Genomic DNA, 20,188 nt, shown 5'->3' on the forward strand with positions numbered 1-20,188 from the left:
TAGCAGATACAGCTCTATTAAGTTCTGCAAAGTTGCAGCGTCGAAAATCAAAGTCGTCGGTTTGAATTGTGTTCCCAGGAGGTTGCAGGAAGTTGTCGTTTACATCAATGCGAAGAACAAACGGCATGTGGTGACTATCGATTCTAAGTAGGGCAGATGGAAGCGCGATTAGTTCAACTACGCTAGGATCGCTGACGAATGCCAGGTCTAGGAGGCGGCCGTTTGCGTTTGATAAGCTGTTGATTTGAAGAAGACCGGTGGCAACCATCGATTCGACTAGCATAATTTCTTGTTCAGAAGAAGCATTCGTTGGCAACAATCCGTTAACATCTTCATCTTTTTGCCATGTTAATCGGGGCAAACTGTAGTCTCCCACGACGATAATCGTGTCGGAATCCAAAGCGCGATCGCGAAGCTGTTGAACAGATGAGGAGTGCGTTGAATATGTCGCTGGTTCCGAGTTGGGCCGTATGTGAATGCCACAAACATACTGATGACTTTGGATGTATAACACAGACAACAGCTTGTTCAAGGTTGTCGCTGTCTGCTAGTGCTACTGATTTGCAGTTGAGTGTCGTTTTAACTGCCACTAAAACTCCACCCCCGCGTTGAAGATTGCTAGTGGCAGAGCTGCGTCGCATCGATATATGACGTAGCTTGAAGTGCGCTCTGAGCTGGAGATGTCTGGACGTAGCCATGTTTCCGTCAGAACAACAATGTTGTAATCGTAGGAAGAAAGTTTCAAGAACAATTCGTTTGTCTTCGTGCGAATACCCCTGACAGTCACGACACATGGGAATCATGTAGTCCCTCACGACATCTTCGTAATCCCGTTTTACTCCGATGCAAGCCGCATGAAAGCGAATCGCGCAGCCTTCGCACTTCCACAAAAAACGATTGTCGGTAACGCCGCATCTGCATATTTTGCAACTCATTGTGAACATGTTGCAACAAAGAACACGAGAACGAGCACTAATTTTAAAAACGCGCGCGGTACAGTCTGATGAAATACAAACAGTCAGTAAGCCCACTCAAGGTGTTGTTTGAATATAAAAAATAATAATAACAAAACAATCACGAAATACGAACTAAATTGCGGAGCCAAATGAAAGTGCGTCCGCACCCGAAGCAGCTACAATGTGGAGTGATTATATTATATTACATTGGTGAGTTTTTTTTTTATTTCATCCTTACATAACACAGGAGGCATCTCGTCTAGGATCACAGAGGGCGATTTTCATCATATCTCGTTCCACTTCGGTATCTTTTATCTGATACGCACCATCCAACGACTGTTTACCATCATTCTGTCATTATCACTCGATAAACACTGGTGGAGTGTACAAACAATACCCAACAACCAAACAAAACGGTCCTTTTCAGGGCCACTAAATCATATATATCCAAAGTCAACAGATAGCCTAACGGAATTCTACATTAACTATGCGGTCGTGTCTCGGACACAACCTTCCTGTGACTTTTTTGCAACTATCATACGTCACAGTACTGTCAGATAGTAACTAACATTTGCGGGAACAGTATTGCACAAAAAAAAATGAAAGCTTCAAAATTGCAGAACACTGAACATCATGTGCATTTTTCTCGAAATCATAAAAAATGTGACATGGTCCGGTTGGACTTAACACCGACCAGAGGCTCAAAATAGTTTATTGACAAAATCTGAAGAAAAATGAAAATTTACTCTTCCGTATCAAATATGTATTCTATATAATAGAGCAACATGTTTTTTCACAAATTGTGAACCTATATTAAACAGAAAATGTGAAACCTTTTATGAAAATATCAGAAAGTATATAGCCAACTGGTTGAGTAAGAGTCAGTACCCCCTCCCCCTCCCCCTTCTTACGTAAATTGTTACGACGCCAAATATGAAATCTGATGTAAAGCAGCGCGAAATTTTTTGGCTGGCAGCGAGAATATGCTCCATCCACAGCGCAATCATCATTAAGTTGATTTCCGATCTGGCACCCGCTTATATACAGATTTTGACGTAGGACTACGTCTTCCATTTCGATACTGGGGGGTAAGTTTAAAGTTTGGAAAACGAAAGCGTTACGCCGGAGAACCAAATTTTGAGCGTTAATTACTCCTAAACAACTGAACGAAATGGTATGATAAACATTCATTCGAAAGATAAAATGTCTACACGTTATATACTTGTTATTTTTGATCCAAAAACTTGTTTCAATAACCTTAAAATTGCTTTTGAAATAGGCTATCACACCAATCGGTATATAAGCGAGTTCCGTTCAGAAATCCACTCAGTTATGATTGCGCAACGACTGAGGCACCACGATCGCTGGAATGAATGGTTGTTTCCCTAACACAGACTTCAAAAGCATGGAGCATGGGGAAATCTGGATTGCAAAATTAATGCACTCGTTTGCAAACCGGAATGTGTTTTCCCAACACAGATTCCGAAACCAAAAAGTTGGGAAAATCGCCATTGCAAATACATGCAAGTCGGCAGTACTTTTATACTCGCATACATTTTTACACTCCGAAATTCGTTTTGCTAACACGGACTACAAAAGTGGGTACAAATGCAACGCTTTGGCTCGGTTATTCAAGACTGCATTGGAAGATATCTCTTCATGTCGTCAGCTCACTGAACTTTTACGCATACAGGCAAAATGTTGATAACTATTTGCTGCGATAACTACTACTATAATGTTGTACCTCCACGGAGAACCCATCCTCCGTGAGTTCTCCCAACTAAACAAGTGCGTTTACAGATACGGATAAACGAGCAGTGTAGGCGAATGGACTGAATAGTTTAAAGCTCTTGAAAACAGAAAGTGAAGAGTAAACGAGAAAGGAAACAGGGGCATTCTTTCGAGACAACAGATGAAGTTAATTTTCGTCAAAATCAGCGTTTCGTTTATTTTTCTTTTTATCTATATGAGAATCAATTGACTTCAAATCCTTATGGCCTATATAGAGATTTCTGTTTGATATATATGTACAATTGACAGGTTTTTCTGCGTGTCTAATGAAATATACTTTCAGTTTTTTACAAAGATTCATTTTCTTGCACTATCTAAAAAGTATCTCAGATCACTAAAAGTAATATTTGCATTTCGTTCAGTTTCGCTGCACTTAAGTTAAAACCTCGCTATGTACATTATCTATTTAGTATTCGATACAGATTTGATATACTCTCTCCGTGCGCTCTCTGCGCTCTCACGTCTCTTAGAGTAAACAGTATAATATTTAACTAGGTATCTATTCCTCTAACTATGTATATATACTTTATATATACCTTCAAAGGATAACTACTTATCAGTCAAGGGGGATCTTTGCTCTTATCTCATACTCTGCAATAGTTGCCTTTCTCTTGCTCTCTCTGTTTAAAACTTAAACGATAGTAAAATAATTTGGTATATTACACACTCACACGGCAGGAGTACGACGTGCCGCGCCTAATGCTTAATCATCTTTGTAATGTTTCGATTTGAAGATTTACGGTTCCTTTTCTGCGTCCTCTTTTTCACATCAAATGCAATGACTGTCAGTTTTCCTCATCTCAATGTGTGTTCGCCTTCGCCTTTTTTGTTCTCCGGAGAGCTGGAAAACATACGACGATGCCAGTAATTGCATTGTACCTGAGCGATGCTCTGTTCTATTTAAAAGGAAAGAAAGCATTCCGAACAGCTTATGTGGGTTCCGCCCGGAGAGCGCGAGGGAGCTTCTGTTTTTGTGTAATCGGATCGGCATGTTGGGGTTGGCAAAGAAAAACTTAATAAGTATATGAAATCTTGTTTTCTAATCTTATCTCAGCGTATGGTTATCTTCTGGAGTATTTGTGAAAGGGGGGAAACAAGGTTCCTTTCCATCCTCGCTAAATCTGTGTTGCAATTTTACGCTTCGGCAACCACTTTTAAAAGCACAAACCACAAATGCAACTTTACTATCATCAACAATATCAGCCGTTTCGTGTGTTTCTGCTTCGAATGTATTACAACTTCTGTTTTTTTTTGTTTTCGTTTGTTTCTTTATTCATATTACAGCGATTTACTTTGTTCATTTTTTTTTTTGCTAAAAGTTTTAAAGCTCAAGCCGATTTTCGTTAAGCTACGATAAAATTTCGAATTTTCGATAAATGTAGATTCCGCTAAGAACAAGTTCCAGAAAAAGAAACGCTATCCGATTGTATCTCCTATCTTTCTCTGGTTTACATTTTGTTTGTTTCGACTAATAAGGCCACGCATTTTTTCGTTCTTATACACATGAAAATTGTTGTTTTGTTTTACGGGGAGGGGGCAACTGGCGACGGTGAAGGCGGCGAGGAAGATATTAGCGGGTTGAGCTTACATACACATACAGGTGACAGCTGGTGGAGGTGGGTTGCGGACGTAGGTTCTACAAAAGGGCGATCCTCGTTTGTGACAGACAGAATGGCGCACTGAATCCATGAAACTTTCCTTAGAATTTGATATTTTTTACAATTTTTTGGCAACAATAATTAACAAACAAATGTGTGTTTCTTGAGGTGACAAAATTTTGTCGAACTAATGCTTGGGGGTATCGCTATCTGCACAAGTAATCCTACGTATCACATTTGGGTACACATTCATCGATTCAGTGCCGGTACCTGTCCAAGCCAAGGGTCGCGGACTTAAACGGGGCGGGGGTACAAGCTGCTCACAAACACCTATGCCGAGGGGGCAGTGAATAACAACTGACTTCTGGGTCGTTCACGCTAGACGTGCGTTGCTAGGGCACCTTTTCGCAGGTCACCATTCGCTGGAAGAATGAACTGACCAGGTCCGGAACTCGCACCGGACGTTGGTATCATGGGCGTCTGTTGGCTCTGCTGGATGGATGACTGATCCATACTGCTGCTGTTGATGCCCGACGAGGATCGCACCGATTCGGGACTGGTCAGTCCTGAGGTTATGCCAACAATGCTGCCGCTGCTGAGCCCATTGCCGACCCCCAGGTTCACACCCATCGAGAGCAGGGAGCTCTGGTTGCGTCCGGCAGTGTACGGCGGTGGGGCGGGTGTTACCGCCGGATTCGCTGTGCTTGGCGGCGGAAGGGGCGGCAGCTGAGCGGTACTGCTTCGCAGATACGGATTGCCGTACGTGGCGCTGTAGCGCGGGTCTATGCTCGGAGCTGTCATCAGCGATGTGTCTGCGGGGAGGGTAAAACATAATTTGTCGTCCTTAGGGAAAGGCTGAGAAATACTTACTCATCAAACTGTTCGATAAGGTGCCCATACCGCTTCCAATACTTGGAAGTCCGTTATCCTGTCGAAGTTCTGCTCGATTTCGTGTCAGGCTAAGATTTCCGTTCGGAATCTTCGTGTTCACGTGCAGCGGCATATTGTAATCATGTGCGTAATCTACGTATGGCACATAGCCGCCGTTGCTTTGGCCGATCTTCGTCTGCAGTTGACCGAGACCGTCGGCAAAATCCCCGGAGTATCTGTGGGAATCGACCAAGAGTTCATTATTGTAATTTGTCAGTTCGATAAATCCATCATCGAGCCCCCCAACGTAGTTGTTGTAACCAAGCAAACCATTTGTCATGACAATTGTCATGCGAAAATGCGAAAACAGAATAGAAACTGAGAGAGGTTGGCGTCGACATCATGCCTCATACCGTATGTTTCTATTCTGTTTTCGCATTTTCGCATGACAATTGTCATGACAAATGGTTTGCTTGCTGATAAGTCAATATAAGCAATAGCAATTTATCTTTGTTTCGATCTTGTTTAATGGTGATAAGAAACCAGCATTCGAAGTCAATCAGATTTCATTATTATACATTAAATTTATTACATAAAATACCAATTGACCGATTGTGAGTACCTAACACTTGTAGTCCTACAATGGTGCGACATATAATTTGCATATGGTACAATGCGGAAAAAAGCATGCTTTCGTAATTGAAATTTTCTCATACGTAGTAGGAAACACATAACGTTTTTCTTAATGAGGCTTGGCTTTGGTTGGGGGGGGGGGGCATATTTATCCTGGGTCAAAACCACAAAAGGGACCCCTTTAGGAGCAGAAGGTGATAAGGTATATCAGCTTTTGAAAACAGAACATTGTCAGTAGTAATCCTCCACTGACCACTTTACCCCCCAAACAACGAAATGCGAAATATGCGAAATAATCGCTGGAATTGAGCAAAATATCTTTTCACCTCTCGTAGAATATGTGAACAGTCGTCCAAACCGTTGACTTGTCGAAAATATCATGTCAAATAAAGTAAATTTCACTAGAAATTCCTTAAATTCGAAACGCACAAAATTACGTCCGAATGTCTACCGAGAGAAGGAATTTTGTTTTTATTTATATTTTTAAATGCGACAGCTCCACTGAAGTACAGGGTGACTCAAAAATCATGAAATTCTTCAAACATAAGGTGCCTAATAATACGGTGTCAATAGTCAATAGGTCTACTACGAAACAAGCAGGTGACCACTTTACCCACACTACCCCTACCAACAGCAGCGCCAGAATGACGAGAAAAAGCTTCAACGTGGAGAACAACGTGAGCAGCAGTTCACCAACCTACTGAAGCATGCAAAGGATCGGTTGTGTCCCATTCACCCGAAACACGTTTATCCGAAGCACATTCACCCGAATGTAACACATACCCGAATGACATTGACCCGAATGTAACAAATACTCGAATGCAACATATGCCCGAATGGACATTTACCCGAATGCAGCGAATACTCGAATACAGGTAAACTTCGATATAACGTACATTTCATTTTCAAAATAGTACGTTGTATCGAATTGTACGTTATATCGAAGCATAATAAAGTACTCACAAACGTAGTCTATAATACATTATTGTGTTGCTGTTTTAGTACAGTTAATGAATAACTTCAATCAGAAGACGAAGCCAGCCTTTCTCATGATGTTTCCCTTCGTACTGTTGATTAAAGCTTGATTCATTTAGAATCCGGAATCACAAAACCAGCTGTATTTCGGGATTGATTGAAGATACAAATCTTGTTTCAGCATCACAATACAGATAATTCATTGTTCTATCAGAAAAACAAAATTGAAAAAAAATTCCTTTACACTTTGGAAATGTGTACGTTATATCGAGGTAAAATGTACGTTATATCGAGGGTACGTTATATCGAAATTTCCCTGTATACATTTACCCGAATATAACAAATACCCGAATTCGACGTTTACCCGAATGTAACATTTACCCGAATGTAGTATTTTCCCGAATGTAATATTTACCCGAATGAAGAAGCAGAAATTCCGACAAATCAGATAATGAGTTTTGTCGAATCTCCTGTTACGAAGTTACGAAGTAAAATAAGAAATTATGATTATGAGAAAATTCGGAAAAGACGTTAAAGACTTCGCTGTGTTAGTTTTAGAAATTAGTGTAGGCACAATTAACATGCTCTCTTCTTTCCTTTCCGTATTGCTCTTTAGGGCCAAGAGATCATTCAGAAATGAGCAAGGGTTATGGAACATTAAGCAAGTGACTTTGACATAAAAAATTGAAATGAAAATATGAAAAGAACAGATAAGAAAAATGGTACATACGTATTTACCATCGCAGCGTAGTTTTAATCATGAATTTATTATTTCACGGGGGCGGGACGGGGGCGAAGTCCCCATTTAACGAGGATAAGGAATTGAGGCGGCACCAAGCCGCCGAGATGACACAATCCGAGTCGGCCGCCGACCCGTCGTCGGAAGCGGCGGCCTCTCGCAAGCAAATCTGTGTTCCACCGATTGCCCGGTTTATTTGAAACATAGGAGACGATTCTTTAGTCAGGTCCGACCGAGCGCTAGCGAGAAGGATGGGGATTGCGCCCCCATTACAGTGATCTCAAAATAAATTTTATTGCGAAAAAATAAATTCATAATCAAAATTGCACTTCAGTGCCATAATACGTGAGTACCAAAATGGTCAGCTTTCTTTTTGGTAAACGGGGTGCGTCATCCATATGAATGGATAAACTGCTTAAACGTTATGTGTTTCCTACGTTATAAAACTGCATTCTTCCACTATTCATTATTTTGAAAAGGATTTTATTCAACGCCACTATTTCTCAAAATGCACTATCCACGAAAAATACTTTTTGAATGGAAATAAACGTACGAGACAAATATAATCTTTATATAACACTGATCAGAAATAAATACACAAATCGGGTAAACCGGTACTTTTGGGTAAGTATCGCATTCGGGTAGATGTTACATTCGGTAAATTGTTGCATTCGGGCAACTGTTACATTCGGGTAAGTGTCAGTTCGGGTAGATGTTACATTCGGGTTACTGTCGCATTCGGGTATTTGTTACATTCGGGTGACAGTCTTTCGGGTGAGTGGGTTTCGGGTAAATAAAATAAACATGCAAGGGATCAGCATGAGCAGGACAAATATCGTCTGCTGCAAATCTAAGTTGCGTCGAGAAAGCAACAAAACATTGGGAAGCAGTACCAGAAGGAAGAATACGATCTTGTGCAACGATCAGTGTTTGTCGATTGACCGTTTCACTGAATAATTTGCTTTCGTTGTGGCATTCTTTTGTTTTCACGTGCTACAAATCATGACACAAAAGAGAACGAGACAACTCTGCTTCGGTTCGCATTTCATGCGTGTATCATGCAAACCAAAACCAAAACCGTCATGATCGGTTTCTGTGCCAAAGTTCATATTTTTCTTTGCCTCTAACTTATTACATGTCGAACCTCTCCATGCATCATGAAGCAGCAGGATCATGCAGACTACGCAACTGAATGATTCATATTCAAATATAAACTGAAATAGTCAAATTATATTTTTCATTTTTAACGCTGCTATCCCTTCCAGTACGGTCAAAACAAGTCCGATTCGGCTGAAATTTTGACAGTAGGCGTTTACGAGAATGTATTACACAAGTAATATCTCTTGCGATACTGGCACTTATCGGACCGCCCTCGTATGTGCGAATACATCAGTGCGTGACCTTCATGACTACGTGCAGGACTTTTTCTCGGCAGAAAGCCTTGGAGTTGCTGTAACTCCCAACTTGGAAGGAGCTGAGGGCTAACGAGCACGCAAAATCCTCGGCTTGAAAACAATCCTACAAGCTCTACGAGTGCCTAAGACAACAAGTGGCAGAGTACGCGCCGAAGGACTACATCCACGTAGTGACAGCAGAGGAAATGGCAGAGTTCGATCCGCGACGCGCTTGATAGCTTACGTTAGGTATGGTACTGTACCCTGGAAACCTGGAAAGGTACGAGTTGTTTGAGATGCGGCCGCAAAAGTAGACGGCGTATCGCTGAATATGATGCTCCTCAAGGGTCCTGATCCGTTGACTCCATAGTTGCACATAACCTTCGAATTTCGCGAACGAAAAGTCGCATTTTTCGGTATTATTTGGGAAATATTCCTGCCAGTTGGAATCAGAAAAAGCGATCTGCTGTTTGTCTTACGTTATTCGTTAGGACAACCGTTGATAACTATGGCGTCCAACGTCGCCAAATTTGGAGCAACTTGTTCTCCAAAGAATGATACTGAGCTTCATAATGAAAATTTTGTACCCTTTAGAGCTGGTCGGCTCGCCTGTAATTTAGGGAAAAAAAGGCTGCTGCAGGACGTTTGGATAGCTAAGTTGGATTGGCGATCGCATTCCTGAAGACCTGTTCTTACGGTGGAAGATCTGGCTACAAACGTTCAAGGAGTTGGATAACGTTAGAATACCCCGATGTTACTTCCCAGGATACGATACCACCTGCTATGTGGATTTAGAGCTTCAAATTTTTGTTGACTTCCGTATTCGCGACCGAGGACAAACGCGATACGTTCTAGTTGCTTCCAGGACAAACATGGCGAAGGAGGACAATGGGCCAACGAATAGGTTTACGACGGTGAACGGGACCGAAGAAGAGCTTCTTCTTCTTGAATAGCGTTAACGTTCTAGCGTCATTTATTAATACTTAGTTGAGATTTCTTAAGCCAAATAACACGCAAATGAACACGCCTTCCAAGGGGCATGCTCTGGAATACGCGTGACCACAGTGCAAGTGGAAGGAAATTTCTCGGACGAAAAAATCCACCGGCCAGAACGGGAATCGAACCCGAACACCCGGCATGATAATGTGAGACGCTAACCACTTGGCCACGGGTGAACCGAGGAAGAGCTGCGACTGGCGAACCAATCCGTTCCGATGATCGCTGTGACGCGATTTCGAGATACGAATGACTGATACGGAGTATGGCATACGTATATCGGTTCAACGGGAAGTTGATCGACGACGAAGGGAAGCTGTTGCAGAATGATGAGGAGAGACTGGAGGCTTACCCAATCAGATGGTTATCCGGATGAGGAGGCATTGGTGAATCGCAACGCTTCAGAAAATCGCCAATATCTAAACCGGAAAAGCTCATTGGCAAATATTTCTCCGGTACTGAAGGAACATGAATTAATGCGCGTGGATGGTTGAATTGCTACGGCAGATTACGGGGAACGTGATACCAAGTTCCCAATATTTTTGCCCAAGAGTCATCCGATCACTAACTTGTTGGTACATTGGAACCATTCAAAGTTTTGGCCCACAAATAATGGAACGGTGAAGGATGAAATCCGTCAACAATTTTGAGGTGTACACAGAACCTCATAGGCGTCAACAAAGAGCTTGAAGAAGAGTTATTGGAAATCAATCTTTCTACGAGCAGTACCTTTTGCGGACGCGAACACTCAATGGCGGTTCAACCCACCATCAGGTCCGCAAATGTCATATAGTCAATTCCCAACCGTTAACGTTTCTACCCCTGGACAGTAAAGGGCAAGAATCGTCAACTTTTTGAAGCTTAGCTCCAGTGGAGTTCGTCAACCGGTCAAAGCGCCAGTGCATGGCAGGAAGGCTCTGAAGAACAGTTGAGAGCTCATAAGAATAAGCCAGATTCCTTTTGGAGTCGTTGGATAAATGAGTACTTGCCGGTAATAACTCATCGATCAAAGTGGTTCCACGATGTAGCACCGGTCAAGGAAGGATCGATGGTCATGGTAGACGACGGGGAAGTACAAAACAGATGGACAAGATGGACGATGTCATTACTAGAGGTGTGCAAACCGGAAGAAGCAATTAGGAAAGGCCACGAAGGATCGAACTGTGGAGATCGTAGAATAACAGATAGCGGTGAACGAGGGGGACGTTATTACGACGGGTTAGTCGAATGAATCCATCATCGTGCCCCTATGAAGTTGTTGTGAATGATAAGTCAATATAAGTAATAGTAAACTATAATTGTTTTGATCTAGTCTGATGGTGATAAGAAAACATTGAATGCTGTTTTCTAAATCAGGGGTGGCATTGCGCATTTCGAAACGAGTAACTCGTTTCGAGAAAATTCGAACTCAAATCGAATTGGTTTTAGTATTATGTATCTTTTTCAAATATTAATTTTCAGTGTACTAGATTTAGAGCAAAATTTGTCTCGTAGAGAAATGTAAAATTTTTGGGTTCGTAAACCAAGCTAAGTCAAAGTGGTCGAAACGAACAAAATTCTCTCGTTTCGAAATGCGCAACCCAGATTCACCCCAGATCACCCCAGATTTCGTTAACTGGTAAACCTACTTACAGACTAGCAATTGAAATACCCTATTATGTTAAATTTATTATACAAAAATATCTAGTAGGAGATCAATTAAATTTGTTATCCTTCAATGGTGCGATTTATGCGAACCAATACATTTACAGCTTTGAGTTGATATCATAGGGAACTTGGCAAATTTTTTTCTACACCTCCAAACAAAACAGTAAACCCCACCGCAACGACATAACAGTTACAACCAACTTTTATGAATTTTTATGGAGTTTTAAATACATACCGATAGTCGCTCGGAATCCGCACTGGGCCAGCGAGCGGAACGCCGCCTCCGCCGCCGCCCCCACCAGGGATAGCATTTCCGCTACCACTGTTGTTGCTCCCGCCGGATGAGCCCAGAATATTCATGGCCAGCCGTGTCGCTATGCTATCGGTTCCGGAGCAGGTCTCCGAGTACTCGTGGTCACGATCAATCTTCAGATCACTTACATTCGACGATCGATCGCTTTCCTTGCAAGCTTTCTCGGTAATGTAATGTTGCTGTGAAATACAAATTGACAAATAAATCTTAAGTATGGTAATTTATATTGGTGGAAGTCATGATGAACCAACCTCAGGAATAACATCAGCAGGTGGCAGCTTTTTCTTGCCCTTCTTAACACAGAAGCACATAGCGATGATAATCATGATGATCACCAGCACGAACCCACCGATCGAGCCAAAGATGATTACGGGAAGAAGTATCGTATCTGCCGAGGGACCAAAACACCGAAAATATAATTATGAACTCATTTACCACCCCACTTGCAATGATCGAAATTACCTTTGGACACTTTGAACTCGATCTCGATCGAGTCCATGCCGTAATCGTTGAGCACGGTGCAATTGTAGATGCCGAAGTGCTGCTTCTGACTGTTGTTGATGATGAGCGTCGATCGAACGCCCTCCGGCTGATGGTTTTCCAAGATCGTGTAGTCGTTTTCGTTGGTTATCTCCAGCCCGTTGTACGTCCAGGTAACGTGTTTAGCCTTGGGAATCGACACAGCTTCGCACTGAATCTGTGAGTTATCGTTCACAGCGCCGTACTGTTGCCGCTGGGATCTGATTTGGGGAGGACCCTTGAGGTAAACCGTCGCCATTGCCTCGATCTCTGGAAATCCCATCACGCTTGCTTTGCAGTAATAGTTTCCAGCCGTTTCCCGCGAGGCTACGATCGTAATGTTAGCTGAAGTTGAGATGACGCGATTGGACTCCTCGTGGATCCAAATGATCTCCGGTGGTGGATTACCGTCCACGTCACAACCCAACGCTACCGGCCGGTCCAGATCGGCTTCGACCGACTTTGGTCGCGAACGGAAGGTTGGACCGTAGCTGATATCCAGGATTTCGCTCTCCTCACTTTTTCCCACCGCATTGTGCACTTCACACTTGACGACAGCGTCATGGAACTTCTTCGAGACGTTGTGAATGATCTGAATGGGGGGCGAACACCACGAGTAAGAGATATGAGTACAAAGCAAAACGATTTCAGGGCTTACCATTTCAGTCGTATAATCTCCAACCACCAGTTCATCTCCAATGTACCATTTGTAGCTGACATCGTTCGGATTGGCATCGGCACGACAGGACAGCCGTACTTCCGCGCCCTCGGAGATTCTTCCTCCGGCGAGAGCACCACCGATGACGGAAACGCTCACTTTCGGAGCGTACTTAACCTCAAGCTTCAGCTTCACCGATCGGTAGGTACGATCAGCCGTATTCTGGGCCTGACAAGTGAAGGACGTGTTGTGATGCTCCTTCTTCGGTGTCAGCTTCAGTATTGATTTTGCCGTGTATCGACCGGTATCGGTGAGAGGTTCCTTCACATACTCGATTCCCTTGGTCATGACGTTTCCGAGACCGTCGATCCAGGTAATCTGGGAAGCGAAAATACTCACGATTAGGTATTGAGACAAACGAAAAATCGTTGATTTATAAATCACCTCTGCCGCGGGCTTGCCTCCAACCGAAACGCATTCCAATTCGATCTCCCGATCTTCGGTTGTTACCAGAAAATCTCCTTGGACAATTTTCGGTGGTTCTGGTGGAACCAAAACTGTTAAAGTGGCGAACCGTGATCGTATTCCGGGTGTTCCTGTAGGTGAAACCGAACGTGTTATTTATTGCGCAACTCGCCCCTACGAGATCAACCAGCTTACCATCCTTGCCGGGACTAACTTGGCACTGGTAGCGTGCCTCGTCATCCAGCATAACCGGGTAGATCTCCAGCGAGAAGTCACCCTCCTCATCGCTACCGACCATCGAGTACCGATCGAAACCACTGAGATTGCGGTGCCATCCGAGACCAAAGTCATCCTTTGTCCACTGCAGCTGGCCCACCTTGGACTCGACCCGACATGGTAGGGTTACCTTGGAGCCAACGATCGCCGTTTGGTCCTGAGGTTCCATCGCGAAGCGCTGGCTGCCCGTATGCACAACCTTAGCTGCGCCACTGGTGGCGATGAGAAGGGACACAAGAACCAAAAATTGACAGCTTTTCGCCATCATCCTGAAGGTAGTGTGACTTGGAGATGGTACAAGTTTTGCGGCCGCGATGACACTAGCTTTATCCGATTGCCTGTGTGTATGTGTCTTGGAACGCTTTGTTGCTACCGATGTGAGGACCAAATCACAATCGGGATCATTTTCTGGAGTATTTGAGGAATTCCAACGGAATCTTTAAATAAAAAAATAAAATAAAAATTCACGATTCGTTAGATGCTATGCGTAGACAAATTCGAACTAGAATGAAGAAAAATGCACGGTGGCACAGAATAATTCGATAATTTAAACACAAAATGTGGAAGTAAGTGAAAAACGCAGCATCATCCGCCACTGACAGAGCCGAGCGGTAAAATTTCAATGCCGCATAAAATCAAACGGCACAGAGTAATGAACTCTCGCATTCGGAACAAATAAACCAGCAGTAAATCAAATGTTAAGTGACATGGATTGTGGGCTGAGGTGTCATAAAAAAGACGCTTCTCGCAACAGAAGTCTGTCGACTTCTGTTCGGACCCCCCAAAGAAAGTGGATTTGTTGTGTTAGAATTTAGTTTGAACATAAAAAAGCCGAATTTCCTCTGGCACGGAAAATCTTTAAATTCGATTGGAAGGCAATAAAAAAAAGCATGGAGAAAAAAAACAACTGCTGAGCTTTAAGGCCGCGTACACAGCTGTTTATCTTACAACTACCGAAAAAAAAGAAGAAGATGCCGACGAAGGGAATGGAATGACATCATCGTAAAATTGGTGTTCGAGAGTACATCCGCATCAATTCTACATTCGAACTGTTTTATCCGGTACTGAGTTACTTTACGGTACCGACAATTACGTTCAATTATTGAATCAGATCATGCTCTGTATCTCGCTCTCGTTTGATCTCTGATTGGAGGTGATAAATTTTCCAATGGAAACCGTATCAGTTCGAATGATAAAACAACAGACACACCCACACTATCTCTGCATCCTGCGAGCATACACAAACAAGGACACTAATTATCCTCGTTCACTCGAGCGGAAAGCCATTCATCAAAGATTAACCTTTCCCGACCTATTTGAAGCAAAGTTTAGACGCCAAGATGGGGGTTCGGGGCGCGCGGTAGCGCGAGACGCGAGAGATAAAAAGGTAAGGTCTCATAACTTTATTGCATTCATTATACAACGAACGACACAGGCAGCGAACAAGCTTGGCTTTCCACACAAATGTGTTTACTTTTCGTCTGCTCGTCTCTAATTTGCAACACACAGCGCTCAGGTTGATAGTTGGCCCCGCCGGGGTCTCATGCGTACCTTGCCGTGAAAACGTCGTGTCGGTATCGGAAGAAGTTGGGTCCCCTTCGACCACTCTCAAACACTTTCGCTCGGTTCCATTCCTTTTAAATTGGATGAAAAAGTAATTAATTAAGCGTATAGAAGGACCACTTGCGTACTAACGAAGTAAGGGCACGCGAACTTTTCAGAATGTAATGTCGCAGAATTTACTTCTCTTCCTCCGCTTTTCTTTTCATTTCCAGATCAAAACAGAAGTCATTGACAGTAATTTTCAACACAAGAGATTCATCTTGCCATGAACGGCCACCCTGTGGCCGGGATTACCAGAATCTCGGTTTGCTCGATCAAACAGAACAAAACAAAACTCTGCGCCCCCACCGATCCTGATAATATGGCTGCCCTTCTCACGCAAATGAGGCCATAAAACGGGGTAAACACAGCGGAAATTTCTGCTCCACACGCAAAGCAACGCTCATAATTATCGATACCATCTACAATCAATTTGGGAGTGCAAATCATAAACACGTTCGCTGGAGTGGGGCGCTGTTGGAACAAACTTGTATGGGTAAACGTTATATTATGTCGTGGTTGTGACTTTTTTATGTTCTATTTTTCTCCAAAAGAGGATTATAATATAGAAACTCGTGTCACGGTGTTTTTTGTCAAACTCTTGTGGTAGGCTCAACCGATTTCAATGATACTATACACAAAAACATTCTACGATTCCTACGACAAAATCATCAGAAGCGGCGTGTGGAAGCATATTTTCACTTGCGAAATGCTATCATGAGCAACGCCGATACAGCCTTAAGTCATAAATTATACACAAAAAAATGTGAGGCATGAGAACAGGTCGTGAAGTATATTTCATATCGGCAAAGTACCGATTAGCGTATATTTTATGACGATCGTATATGACCCATTCCAGCGTGTCGTGACAACGGTTTGACTCACTGAGAACAGGTTTTTTTTCTCGTTTTCATGTATAAATCACACGATTTCCAAATGGCAAACGATTTTAAAGTGAAATTGAGAAAATTTCCTACAAGAATCTTCAGTTGGAGAATATTTTGCAGTTCAATTCGCTTGTTGCCAGCCCAATACTTTTGTGACGTGACAACACCTGTCTTTTTGCGGGTTCCTACTTTTGAACATTAATGTTGTATTTTCAGTTCAATTTCAAAACATACAAATAAACTTTGTTCTATGATTTGTCGTTGGAGGATGAACGTAGATTCCTGCATACTCAGTTTTTCAAAAAAAAACTTGCAAGAACATGCACTTGGACGGCATACATTTTGTGACGTGACAACGCGCTCTGTATGAATAAGCAGTCTCCACAAAGCGTTGTCACGTGACACAATCAATAAGTTGTATTAAAAAAGAATTTCACCGTATTGTAGCAAGCGATATACTATTTTTTATGTTTTTTCATTACTCTGAATACTTTTTACTTTCCTCTGAGATCTCCCCTTCCCCTTCCAAAAGTCCGTCCTATAGGGGAAGGTGGTCCTATCGCAACCTATTTAGCCACAAATTATGAATCCTGATGTGATTTAAAACAAAAAAGGTTATTATCAATCTCCTTATAAATGTAGCCGTTCTCGAAATATTTAAAAAAATATTTCTAATTTATTGTCTTTTTTATAGTAAATAATCCCCTTTAATATGTTTGTCGTGTTATACCGTCATGTTCATGAAATTTTATGAATTTGCATATAATTTCCAACAACTTTTCCAAATACATCATCATGGTTCATTTTTTGACTCAAGCGTAACTTTTGAAAAGGGCGTATCGATTTGAGTAAGAGAAATCTTTGATAATTTATATCTCAAAAAATATGAGTCGTACCGAAATAGTGTGTTAGAAAGAGTTATAGAGTATTGTTGGTTCATTTGAAAAAAATATACACTGAGAAGAAAAATTAGTACTCTTTTTTTATTTACAAAATAAAATTTTAATTTGCGATATCAAAAAATATGTATTTTTTTCAATTTTTTCATATAAAATAGAAGTCATGTAGAAAATTTAAAAAATGGGCCCAAGATGGTAAAACTATTTTTGACGAACTTTGTGGAACATAGAATTTTTAGAAATTTTCGAAACTTCGAATTTTTGTATGTTAGCAATCATTCTTAGCCACAAATTATGAATTCTGATGTGATTTAAAACAAAAAAGGTTATTATCAATCCTTCCTTCTAAATGCAACCATTCTCGAGATATTTAAAAAAATATTTCCAATTTATGATCTTTTTTATAGTAAAAAATCTCTTTTAATATGTTTGTCGTGTTATACCGTCATGTTCATGAAATTTTATGAATTTGCTTATAATTTCCAACAACTGTTCCAAATACATCATCATGGTTCATTTTTTGACTCAAGCGTAACTTTTGAAAAGGGCGTATCGATTTGAGTAAGAGAAATCTTTGATAATTTATATCTCAAAAAATATGAGTCGTACCGAAATAGTGTGTTAGAAAGAGTTATAGAGTATTGTTGGCTTAATTTGAAAAAATATACACTGAGAAGAAAAATAAGTACTCTTTTTTTTATTTACAAAATAAAATTTTAATTTGCGATATCAAAAAAATAAGTATTTTTTATATTTTTTTCAATTATTTCATATAACATAGAAGGCATGTAGAAAATTTAAAAAATGGACCCAAGATGGTAAAACTATTTTTGACGAACTTTGTGGAACATCGATTTTTTAGAAATTTTCGAAACTTTGAATTTTTGTATGTTAGCAATCATTCTTAGCCACAAATTATGAATTCTGACGTGATTTAAAACAAAAAAGGTTATTATCAATCTCCTTCTAAATGCAACCATTCTCGAGATATTTAAAAAAATATTTCTAATTTATGATCTTTTCTATAGTAAATAATCTCTTTTAGTATGTTTGTCGTGTTATACCGACAAAAAAAAATCGAAGTTATTTTTACCATCTTGGGCCCATTTTTAAAATTTTCTGCATGACTTCTATTTTGTATGAAAAAATAAAAAAAAATAAAAAATATGTATTTTGGATATTGCAAATTGAATTTTTATTTTGTAAATAAAAAAAAGAGTACTATTTTTTTCTCAGTGTACATTTTTTTCATATTCAACCATCAATACTCTATAACTCTTTCTAAGACACTATTTCGGTACGACTCATAGTTTTTTAGATATAAATTATCAAAGATTTCTCTTACTAAAATCGAAACGCCCTTTTCAAAAGTTACGCTTGAGTCAAAAAATTCCCAATTGCTGCGAAAAACTCATATTTCCTCCAACCCAAACGGAATACGCACTTCAAAAATACAAGTTTTTTAAAATTTGCATTTTTAGGACGATTTCATTTGGAATTGCTGAAATTGAATCTACCTGTTACCTGTAATACACGGTATGTCTTAGTTGGGAAAAGTCGGGGTGGTTCTAAACCGACCTCCAGTTTTTATATCGTGATTGCTTAACGCGTTCGTTTTGGCGCTTGCTATCAATGGCTAGCACAATTCTGGTTCATCGAGTGGCCCTCACTACAGGGGGAACGCATTTGATTTTACTATCAGAAACTTTTGATAAACTCTTTGTATGCATCCGCGCACATACCTATGCAAGGGCGTTTATGTTTGCGTGTTGAAGATGACTTTGACTTTGATCGTTGATCGTTGATGTTTGCGTGTGCATTTGTATGTGCACTTTCTTTGTATAATTTCACACACGCCGCTCTAAGGCTAAGTTCATTCCATTTAAACATTATCTCCTTCTCACTCAAATCTTATCTTTCATTATACAACATTATTCTTTTTTTTTATTCCTCTTCCATTCACGATCGTATTGTGGGATTTCATGCCATTCCCGGTCTTTTATATCCGTTTTCAACGAACCGGAAGTCACCATCGTCGATTCCAAAATGGCATCGGAATACGATATTCGACTTCTGCTGGTAAACCCATATCATATGGGTTTTTCTATATATTTTGCATTCAATACTACCATCAGCAAACCGAAAGTTGAAATAAGATCATATCTTATATTATGGAATCTACGTTCATTTATTGTTGATAAAACATAGGAGAAAGATCATTTGTATGTTTTGAAGCGGAAATGTAATAAATTGAATTAATCATTAATGTTCAACAGTCCGAAATAGCAAAAAGTAGGGTGTTGCCACGTCACAAAAGTATTTGACTGACAACAAGACAATCTAACTATAAAATATTCTCCAACTGATGATTCTTGTTGGAAATTTTTCAAGCGAGTCTTTTGAGTTCTATCGCACAAATAGCTTTCAAACCATTTGTACGCCATCCCTACAATTCCAATGCGCTTCAGTGTTTGTAACAATAAGGGCCTAGAAATTGTTTCAAAAGCGCGTTTAAGATCCAGAAATACCGCAAATATAGTCTCTTTCGCCTCGATATTCTCTTTCCATTTTGCTAATACCAAATTCAGCGCGGTTTCACAAGAGTGTCCCTCTCGATATCCCGACTGTTCTGGTATTAGCAAACTGTTATTATCTATAAAATGTGTCAGCTGACCTTTCACAACAAGTTCTAACAGTTTCTCTAATATGTGCAGCATGTTAAAAGGGCGGTACTCTTCGGCTTTATCCGTCCCATTAACTTTGGGGATTTTAATCACAAGGGATTCCTTCCAAACCTTTGGCACGTGTCCAGTTCGTAAAGAGTCATTTATCAGGTCCAGCAGATCGTGTCCAATGATGTGAAAGCAATCTTGAATCACTTTCGCGTTGACATTATCGGTACCAGCCGATTCTTGCAATGAAAAACAGATACCTTTCAATTCAACAAAAGTGATAGGTGAAAAACAATCT

At 40.8% G+C, this 20,188-nt stretch overlaps 1 protein-coding gene across 1 annotated transcript in view; it reads right to left on the reverse strand.

Annotated features, from left to right (window-relative positions):
- Nucleotides 1-3,779: 3,779 nt before the first annotated feature.
- LOC129763498 (irregular chiasm C-roughest protein-like) overlaps nt 3,780-20,188 on the reverse strand; it is a 124,561-nt gene continuing 108,152 nt past the window's right edge. Inside the window, exons 2-9 of the mRNA XM_055762622.1 lie at nt 13,750-14,267; nt 13,534-13,685; nt 13,090-13,467; nt 12,375-13,023; nt 12,164-12,300; nt 11,835-12,091; nt 5,216-5,451; nt 3,780-5,157 (exon numbers count right to left, since the gene is read on the reverse strand). Coding sequence (XP_055618597.1) covers nt 4,724-5,157; nt 5,216-5,451; nt 11,835-12,091; nt 12,164-12,300; nt 12,375-13,023; nt 13,090-13,467; nt 13,534-13,685; nt 13,750-14,098 — 2,592 coding nt within the window. The 5' untranslated portion in view covers nt 14,099-14,267 and the 3' untranslated portion in view covers nt 3,780-4,723. The remainder of the gene's footprint in view (nt 5,158-5,215; nt 5,452-11,834; nt 12,092-12,163; nt 12,301-12,374; nt 13,024-13,089; nt 13,468-13,533; nt 13,686-13,749; nt 14,268-20,188) is intronic.

This window comes from Toxorhynchites rutilus, chromosome 1 (genome assembly GCF_029784135.1).
Source record: "Toxorhynchites rutilus septentrionalis strain SRP chromosome 1, ASM2978413v1, whole genome shotgun sequence".
NCBI lineage: Eukaryota > Metazoa > Arthropoda > Insecta > Diptera > Culicidae > Toxorhynchites > Toxorhynchites rutilus.